Source organism: Alligator sinensis, unplaced genomic scaffold, assembly GCF_000455745.1.
Source record: "Alligator sinensis unplaced genomic scaffold, ASM45574v1 scaffold357_1, whole genome shotgun sequence".
Taxonomy (NCBI): domain Eukaryota; kingdom Metazoa; phylum Chordata; order Crocodylia; family Alligatoridae; genus Alligator; species Alligator sinensis.
This window is the reverse complement of record NW_005841942.1, coordinates 540,350-550,393: the sequence shown is the minus strand read 5'-3', so window position 1 is coordinate 550,393 and position 10,044 is coordinate 540,350. Positions and strand designations below refer to the sequence as shown.

At 38.9% G+C, this 10,044-nt stretch overlaps 1 protein-coding gene across 2 annotated transcripts in view; it reads right to left on the bottom strand.

The window, feature by feature from the left end:
- Positions 1 to 10,044, bottom strand: part of EPHA7 (EPH receptor A7) — a 213,705-nt gene that overhangs the window by 113,039 nt on the left and 90,622 nt on the right. Inside the window, exon 6 of one of the 2 annotated variants that reach the window (XM_025199387.1) lies at positions 8,229 to 8,267. The exons of the other annotated variant lie outside the window; for it this stretch is intronic. Within the exon in view, the coding sequence (XP_025055172.1) occupies positions 8,260 to 8,267 (8 nt within the window). The 3' untranslated portion in view covers positions 8,229 to 8,259. Of the gene's footprint in view, positions 1 to 8,228; positions 8,268 to 10,044 lie in introns of those variants that run through there. 2 annotated transcript variants of the gene reach the window in all.

Here is a 10,044-nt window from a genome sequence, read left to right as displayed (position 1 = left end):
GGGGGGGGGGGGGGGGGGGGAGAGGCATGGAACAAATCAGGACAATGTGAGGGAGAGGGTAGCAAAGGGGAGGAAAGAGGTAAAGCAAGATATTCAGAAGTCAGATCTCAAAGGGTAGAACTACACACCGTGGGATGGAGCGAATCAGCTTTGCCATGATGTGTCACTGTGTGAAGCACGTGCTGCCCTTGTCCCAGCCTTCATGGTGTGCATAGGCAATGACTTTTATTTTTGCCAGGGGAAGTGTGTGTGTGTGTGTGGGGGGGGGGGGGGGGGGGGGCTAAGATGATGGACATATGGCAAGTCTGAGGCATTTCAGGTGACAGCCCACTTCCTGAGTGGGGCAAGGGCCCTCAGGCCCTTACATCTCAGCACCTCTGGGACTATGTGATCTCTCCACTTTCCCCATTCAGCCAGACACATCTCCCACAATCGCAGGGGAGCAGGTCTGGCTGCCAGACCCACACCTGTGACTGTGAGGGATGGGTCTGGCTGAGTGGGGAACCCCGATTTCCCTGCTTCTGAAGAGGCACCCCAAGATTCCCTGTAAGCAGGGAAAGCAGGCAGCTGCTCCAGGAGCTTGAGGGGCCCTTATGACCCCAAGCACCTGCCCAGGGTGCCTGGAAAATAGGAGCAGCTCAGGCTGCCCATAATCTCCTGTCACATAGCTAATTGACATCTGCCTCAATAAAGTGGCAGGGTCTAATTACTATCTTTTTTCATGCCACCAATTTTCTTTTGACATCACAGAACAAAATATAGCAACATCTGTTTGCTCTCAATTTATGCTGCCACAAATTTTTTTATGGCAGTACAAGTGACATGTCAGGTGATGCCTGTTTCTAGCCAAAGGGAAGCATAGGAGTGCCATTCAAATGACTACAGGCACTCCTCTGTCTAAGAGTATTGTACTGGCAGGTTTGTCATGAGCAAAAAGGTATACAGGGGAGAAAATGATGAGAGGGTTTATTCTATTTTAGATTAAACAACTGAGTAAATAATACATTACAGTAGAAACCATTCTCCGCATTACACATTTGATATGAAATGGGCCAAAATGCTTACAATTAAATCTTGCTCAAGTATTTTTAGTTTCAGAGACCAAATACATAAATAAAATTGGAGATTTTGAGGAAATTGACCCCTCCCAGGAGTTTATTGCTCACGGGAGCAGCATTTACACATGCCTGTGGGTCTGCAGCACATTGAGTCAAGGCAGAGCAGCTCTGGCTAGTAAGGGTCTCAGGGGGTCGTCCTGCCAGCCCGTGGCTGCTCCACTCCAGCTCAACATGCTGCAGAGGGACTGTCTGGGGCACGACAGTGCAGAGCTATTCAGTAGGCAGCCCCCACACTGTCACACTCTTATGTCCCAGCCAGCCTTGATCACCGTCTACATGTGCATTTCAGTGCCCTTAATGACTCCACCATAGGACAGTACTCGTCTCAGGCAGTACTATCCTATGGTGGACTTAGTTAATTTACTGCACCCTAATATAGGTGCATGTGTAGATGGTGATGCTTTACTGCAGAGCTAATTAGTCAACTGCACAATAAAGTTCACGTGTAGATGCAGCCACTTTGTTTTCTTTTCAGCTGGGTGGGCCCTCACAATTCTTAAAGGATGAGGGGAAAAATAAAAGGTCTCCAGGAAGCAGAGGTCACAATTCTATGAGTCTCTAAAGGGGAAAATCTGAAAAATCGTAAGAAACTGCATTGTGTTAGGTCACGAACATGATGATCCTTATTACTTCATCACTTTTTTAGGTTCTCAAGCAGAAAAAGTCTTCTTTCTTATTTACTGCTAAGTGCTGATGAACACTAAGCTTGACAAACTATACATTTTGAAACTGCAAAGCAACACAGCATTTGCTTCCACACTTACTCTCTCATTCTCATTATTCTTCTCTCTGTCTTTGGATTTCTCATCTGTGATTATGGAGAACAATGTGTGCAATCAAGGTATGCTTTTCACACGCTTTATACTGCATACCTTTTTAATGCAGGTTTCTATGATTTATTAGGCACATTCAATGATTCTAAAATAGCAACAGACCATAAATTAAGAGCCTGATTCTAACATGTCTCATTACGGAACAACAAAGAATTTTAATGGGATGTCCAACAAAAATAAAAATAACAAAACTGAACCTCAAATTTGCAGTTACTTCAGCTGCTGTTTTACAGCTTGACTTGCCTTATTAAAGTAGCAGATATAAAGTTGGCTGTTTTTCCACCAACTAAGCAGCAGCTACAGATCATATTGTTGTGTGTTTCAGAAACTTCTTCAGCTTTAATGTCTTTGCAAAGCAGCGGAAAGGTAATACCTGAGTTTTAGGAATACCTATAGCATGTAGCATCATAAGACTTTTTTCCCACAATAGATAAAGAGCAATGATGCTGGTCTTAGTCAAATTATTTCCCTTGTTGCCCATTGTAAAGGGAAAATGTGGAACATGGTAGACTGCTTTAATGTGACCAATGTTATTTAAGTACTTTAGGTGAACAATGTATTAACCACAATAGGAAGGGACTTTACATAAAAGTGCATTTAGGGAATATAAGAGAGCATCGGTGCTACAATTTCAAATCTGCTATTAAAAGGCTCACTTTTCTCCCAAATGAGACTGACCTGGAACAGTAAGTACAGAAAGATACGGTTGCCAAAAAATGTCAAAATGATTAGTGATCAAAAGCAAAGTTCCAACAACCATACACATTTTGCAAAAGGTCACAATCACAAGATTCTGAAAGTAAGTGAATGTGTTGCAAATGGTTAGGGCCAAATCCTGATACTTGTGCCTTGCATCAGTATATGGACCGTGCACAAGGAAATTACTCAGTGGAAGGGTAGTGGCAGAGGGAGATTCCCTCCCCCGACCCCCCATTTAATCTAGAGACTGGTGTCAAAGCTACTCTGTCCAGTTTTCTGAAAACTTATGACTGTAGTAGACACTTATATAGCTACTGAGATTCTCTGACAGCTTTGGATACATGGTCCCAAACCAGCTTACAACCCCCTTTCATACTAGTGCAAAAGGACCCCTATAGAGAAGCTACATTTAGGACATAATGAAGTTGTAGAGAAAGAGCAGAGGGGTTCCTGGTCATTACTTGAATAAGAGAGCCCCCAAAAGCTGGAGTTAGGGGGAAAAAAAAGTAGCTAGTTGTATTTTATATTTTATGGGTAAAAAAAAGAAAAATCTGCAGGAAGATAGAGAATGTTAGCATATCTAGGTACTCATATAGCCCCCAGCAATACTGTATTTGAGTGCTTTGCAGTCTTTAATGGATTTTTCTTCACTACACTCATGTAACGAAGGCAGGCTGTATTATCCCCATTCTTCAAATGGAGAATAGCAGTGCAGATAGATTAAGTGATTTATCCAAAGTAACACAGGAAGCCTCTGGGACTCGGAGCGTAATTTATCACAGATCTCCTGAGTCCCGGTCCAGTGCCTTAAGGAGCAATCCATCCCTCTTCTTCCAAGAGGCACAGCTGCCACACAGTGCCTGAGGTGCTCCTTCAAAGCGGCCATTTTAGATATACTTTTAGCTCTAGTGTCCCTCTCAAAAGAGGTATCAACCAACCCATTATGAAAATAAATTGTAAAGGGCCTTTATATCTTTTCTCTGCAACACCTTTTGAATATTTGTAAGTCACATCCATTTCAGACTAAATATTACATTTAGCTTCAAATTTAGCAGTAAGGAAGACAGATTGCTTCTAAAGAAATACAGAAAATTCTTGTACCAAGCACTGGTTAACAATATGACACCATCCATACCTGAGGTATACCCATTTCAGGTTTTAAGTCAATAGATATTTAGATTTTAGGAAATAAGTTATATATTGGGGTAGAGCAGGGTGGGGGGGTACTTAAAAGCATGTGTATGTGTCTGTCTGTATGTGTGCATGCATTCCAAAAGATGGGAAATTAATAAAATAATAAACAGTGAATCAAGGGAAAGCCATTACTGTTTTTATTTTTAACTTGTTATATTCAGTTAAGTGAACTGTTTCAGTTTTAATAATTCATTAAACAGCAATTACAAATTATAATAAATATGCTTAAATTTTAGCTAACTGGACAGTAGTACATTTTAATTCTCTTCATTGGTCATGCAATTTAATGTGTGTGAAGATCCCAGGAACATCAACAAAAATGTGACAGATGTTGGTCTTGCATACTATGGCAGAATCCATCACTAAAGAACTGCTCTGAATGTTTTGAATAGGGTGGGACATAGCTATAAAAAAATAACACCAATAACAAATATTCATTTAGAAATAAAATATTCTATTTAATGAATTTGCAGTTGAAGTTCAACTGAAAACTAGGGGGGGCATATTTTGTTATCCACAAAATAGGCAAGCAAAAGCCAGGAGCTGTACATCCTCCATGGACTGCATCCACTTGTAAGTATCATGCCCATGGGTGAAAAATTTCACTGGGTCATGTACATTTAATCCTTGTCTCTTCTTTTGGAACTGGCAAAAGTGCCATTTTTATTATATGTATGCACTAGAAAGTGAACAGAGGTCAACATATTTCACACAGCTCAAAAACAATTTCTAGATGGTAACAATGTCTTATCATTTTCCAGGTCAGAGGTTCCCAAACTTTTTTTTTCAGGTGTACCCCCTTCCAAATTTATCCACTGCCTGCATACCCCTACCAGCATACATTTGATTTTAGCCTCTTAAATGCCAATTATTATTATAATGACAATTAAATCCTCCATTACACAATTTCCCCCACATATCCCCCAGAGGTATGCATACCACAGTTTGGAAACCCCTGATCTAGGTGCACTAGATCTCTGGGGGCAGAGCTTTACTGCTACCCAGAATGACCACAGGTGGCGGATAGTGGAATGACCTTCAGGGAAGGTTAGCTGTGAGATAAGCAAGGGTAACTCTAACAAATGAGCAGTCGTGGACCAAGCAGCAGCAACACCACCAGGATGTGGTGGGGACAGAAGATAGCAATGCTCTCTCTCCTGAAAAGCCACATATATCCAGAGCAGGCAGAAAAAGATGGCTGAATCCTAATGACTGCAAAGGCAGATGGAGGTTGCAGCGAAATGATATTTCCAATTGTCTTGGCCTCCTTGCTATTGGATCAATGTCCTGTTCCATAAGAATTACGTGGAAGCTGATGTAAAGCAGCACTTTGTGGAGAAGCAGTTTTTCCACAAAAAAAAAGAAATGACATACAGTCACCTTCCATGAAAATGGCTTTACCACATTTTTCAAGTCCTCTGACGACCAGCTAGTGATGAAGGGAGCAGGACTGTGAGGCCTGGAAACTCCTAGCCATGAACTGGCATAAAGGTAGCAGTTATGAGAAGGCTGTCTAATACTTGGATGAGGCAGCAATGCGATTCAGCAGCTGTAACTGCAACTGAGCAGACCTCTTTAGGATCCACGCTCTTCACCCCACATGTGAAGGGGGCTAGAAAACGTGCCCTAAACATAGTCTGCCTACCTTTCTCCTGACTGGATAACTGCACCTAGTCAAGAATTATGTGATGATCTTTATTATGCACCTTTATTATGATCAAAATCAATGAAGATACACAATTAATTTCAGAACCTGGAACATCAGGACCCTTATGAACAATCCAAATAGCAAATGCCCACAGCGTTGCATCACAACTGTGGCTCGAACTCAGGTGACACCCCGACCTCAATCATCAAGCTCCACTACACTGAATATGCTGTAGTCTGTGCTCACTTGGAAGCACATCTTCAGGCAATCACCAAGGTCTTTACCAAGGCATACAAGAAAATGGGACTGGTGCTTAATAAAAAGAAAATTAAGGTCCTTCATCAACAAGCTCTTAATGAGCAGTCCCCAGGTCCAGCAATTCAGATCTACAGTGTGGCTCTGGAGATCACTGAGTATTTCCCATACCTCAGAAGCCATCTCTCACAGAAGGCTGACATCAATGAAGAAATTCAACATCACCTCAAATGTGCAAGTGGAGCCTTTGGATGCTTCAGAAAACAGATTTTCAAAGATTGCAACATCAGATTCGAAACTAAGCTCATGGTTTATGAAGCAGTCATGTTTTCTACCTTATTGTATGGAGCCAAGATGTGAACTACATACAGGAGACACCTCAAGTCGCTGCAGAAGTACCATGAGCGCTGCCTACAGAAGATCCTTCAAATCCAGTAGGAAGACAGATGCACAAACATCATTGTTCTCTTGCAAACACCACAAGCATCGAGGTGATGACTGTCTGACATGGACTTCACTGGGCTGGCCACGTCATTCAGATGTCCAACTCCAGACTCCCAAAGCAAGTTTTATTTTCCCAGTCGAGGTATATGCTCAAGAGGAGGACAGAGAAAGTTATTCAAGGACATCCTCAAGACCAACTTGAAAAAATGTAACATCAACATCAACTCATGAGAGACTATCTGCCAGGACCACTCCAAATGGAGGAATTCTGCTGCAAGAATTTCAGTACTATGAACCTCATGGCCACAACAGAAGACAGAAAAACAGGAGTGGCAAAAACAGCACGTCACAGAGTAAATCAAGAATCCAGAGCCACCCACCCTGTACGGAAGCACATGCCTGAATTGCAACAGAACCTGTCAATCTCAGACTGGCCTTGTCAGCTATTTTCAGACCCACAGATAAGGCAATCATAGAAGACAATCATCCTCAACTGCAAGGGATTGTCAGTGACGATGCACTAGATCTCAAGTCATTATTTAGTGGTAAAAGAATTTGCATCACAGTATGAGATAAATGTGCTAACAATTTTATTCCTTAAAAGTTTCAAAGTGATGGATTTGGGATGGGTGACAGAATAATTGGATTTAGTTAAATATTTAAAGTAAGCTCTCTTATGTATGGGAAATCCAATGATTTATATGAAAGTTCTGTAAACAGAAATATTAATACTTATAAAATGTAGTTCTAAAATATTTCCAAACCTACACTCTAACCCCTCATTTAAAATAAGGCAAGATAGTTCATTTACACAGTCTCATTAGCTTCATTGAATGAATAAAGTAAGTAAACTTCTGCCCGTGTATATGTGCTTACAGGATCAAAAATTATTTTTGTGAAGACTGAACCAAACCGGAAGAAGAAACCTTGGAGATGTTTCAGACTAAATATAAACTAGATTGCTTCTGCCATTCTCTCATTGAAGTATGAGACATTGGGATTAGATTCCTTTTAACTAAAATTCATACTAAATAATTCTTTTTCTATAGTGAAGGAAAAGAATACTAGAGGAAGCTTAAAAAGGTATTTCCAAGATGGATACAGAATTTTCCCATCAAAGCAAATGCCTAAATGTAAGGTTCTAATAGTGTTTTAATTTTTGCACCTCAAAACTTTATATTCTCTTCAGTTTTACACACACTTACAGCTCTTAGCCAATGCAGTCTTTAGCTACAATTTCTAGAGATCAGGGAAGAAGAAATAAAAATAACCTTCTCTACAAGAGTATTACCATGTAAGTTAATCTCCTAGTTCAACTGCACAACATTGCTTAAAACTCTATTTTTCACCTCACAGAGCAATGAAACTCAAAATTCAACACAATTTCAATTCCTAATCTTAAAACAGTAGTAGGAATACTAATATGCCTTCTGAATACACCAACTCAAAGCAGCCCTTTGGCACGTGCAGCCCATTCACTGAACTCCATAAATTATTCAAAAGACTAAAAATTACTTTTTTGTTTTTATACCTAGTTTTGCTGCTTGCTGAATAATTCTTTCAAAGAGAGCACAGCGTTTGGAATTTCTGATATTTTTTTGGTTGAATGTGTCAGTCAGTACCTTCTTCTGAGTCTCTTGTTTCTGAAAACTCTAGAAGACTTGATCATGTCACCAAAGCAATCCAATTACAATACTCTTCTTTCTCAGTAGACACATTTTAAAGAAAGCTTGGACGACCCAAAATTTGTTTCATGGCCTGTTTGGTTTAACAACTGACCCAATGCCCATTCAAGCACACATAATTCAGAAGGCCTGCCTGCCAGCAATAAAGGCCGAAATTGGATACTTGGTGAGATTAATTACCTAGATAGGGCATGATAATGCAAGTCAAATGGGAATGTAATTAAAGTGCACCTTCCATGAAAATTATTCATTGCTGATGGATCAGGTGACAGATAAATCAAAAGGCATTTAAAAAAAAGCCACAGGTTAACTTGAAGAAGGCCTTTCCTCTTTAGAGGCCTCAGTAACTGCAGCCAATATTCAATGCTGTCATCTTGTTCTCATCATGGCACTATAAAACAAAAGGATAGTTTGTAACGTAATCTCCAAGAAAAGGAAACCAATAGAAAATGTATCAGTATTGTGCCTTCAAACAAAAGGTCAGCTAGAGTGAAAACAGTTGGCTGGCAGCTTTCAGATTAGTGCATCTCTCTGCTTTTATGTCATAACGGGGTAATGCAGCTATAAAAGTAGGCAAGTGATGAATTAATAAATTGACTAGTCCCTTGAGTACAATCCTTACAGATGAAAGACATGCTGTGGTAATCAAATGGGACTATAAATTAGGTAAATCAAATGGCACAAAATGTATCTCTTCACAATTATTAAATATAGTCCTACTAAGTATATTGTTAACTCTTTTGTATTGATATATGTATTTACAGTCTAGAAATGATAAAAGTAAAAGAAAGTCATCATACGAACAACAGGGTAAATGATATTACCAATGGGATTTTAATAAATATTGGTGACTTCTACTTTTTACAGCTTTGAGGGTCTTTGCACACCAAGCAGGTCCCCTTGAGACATACTAAGAGGGATACATTGAACTAAATAGTTTTTTTAACACAGGAGGAATGCAGGATTGGACCCCTATTTACGGCCAGATCCTACAAATGCAAACATATACATACAGTGCTTGTTTTAAATGAAGTTATGTACATGAATAATGGTTTCCAAGATCCACCTCTATTTACACATTTAAGTAAAAGTAGAAAGGCTAATTTTCAATTTATTATCTGCTTGGTAAATGAGTATGGAAATATATAAATCAATCATTAACAGCTGTTTCTTTCCTTTCTAAAACAAGTAAATTTCCTTCTTGATCAGTATTTTCCATTTTAAAATGAGCATAACTCCTAAAAATTCTGGTCTTTGAATAAGTGGAGCAGGATTGTGGCCCACTCTTTATACATTTGAAGTCATCATCATCTTGATGGTCTTAATCCCAAGGCCTTTGAAATCAAATGATGGAACTGCACTTACTTTGGATCAGGTCGTAAATACTGCTGCAGCTAAGACAGTCTTTTTACCACAGTAAAACAGATTTCTTGAAAAAAGACATTCATACCTTCTCCAAAAAGTAAATTTAAAATTTCTCTGCATATCTAGAAAGTATTACTGCATATTTAAAAAAGAACTAAATACATTATTTAAAAAAAAGCATAATTCACATGCAAGTTCTCTCTCTTTTTCATACAAAATTGAGAGCTTACAAAAGGCAAGACAACTTTTTGAAAACAGATTACTATTTTGCTTACATAATATGCTGGAAAGACAATTTTAAATTTATGTACTACATGTCTGAAAATATTTTGTAATCCCCAATTCTGCTTTAAAAATAGTAAACTATCTGATTTTGTCAAATAAAATAAAAAGTTTTTAAATTGAAAGCAGTAAGAAAGTAAATCTTCAGAGTTTCCATTATTTATTTATTTATTTTTAATAAAATCTTTGAAATCAGTTTTGGTTCAATAACCAATGTACCAAAACATACCATGGGTTTACTATTAGGTAAACAAGTGTGTTTCTATTTACCAAATGGTTATCAATTAAATACTTTTAAAAAGAGTTAAACACCTGGCATTCTAAAAAGAGAGCATTTTTCTTCTCTCTGCATGTAATTTGATCCCAATCAAGTCATGAAGCAAAAGAGGTTGATGTTTATCAGATCACCCAGTGTCTGTCTCAACAACAGTCCAAAATTTAGTCACCAGGGCACTGCAATTAAGACTCATTCATCCATTTCATTCCTAGCTCTCAGAAAATAATGAAACATCACAACATCA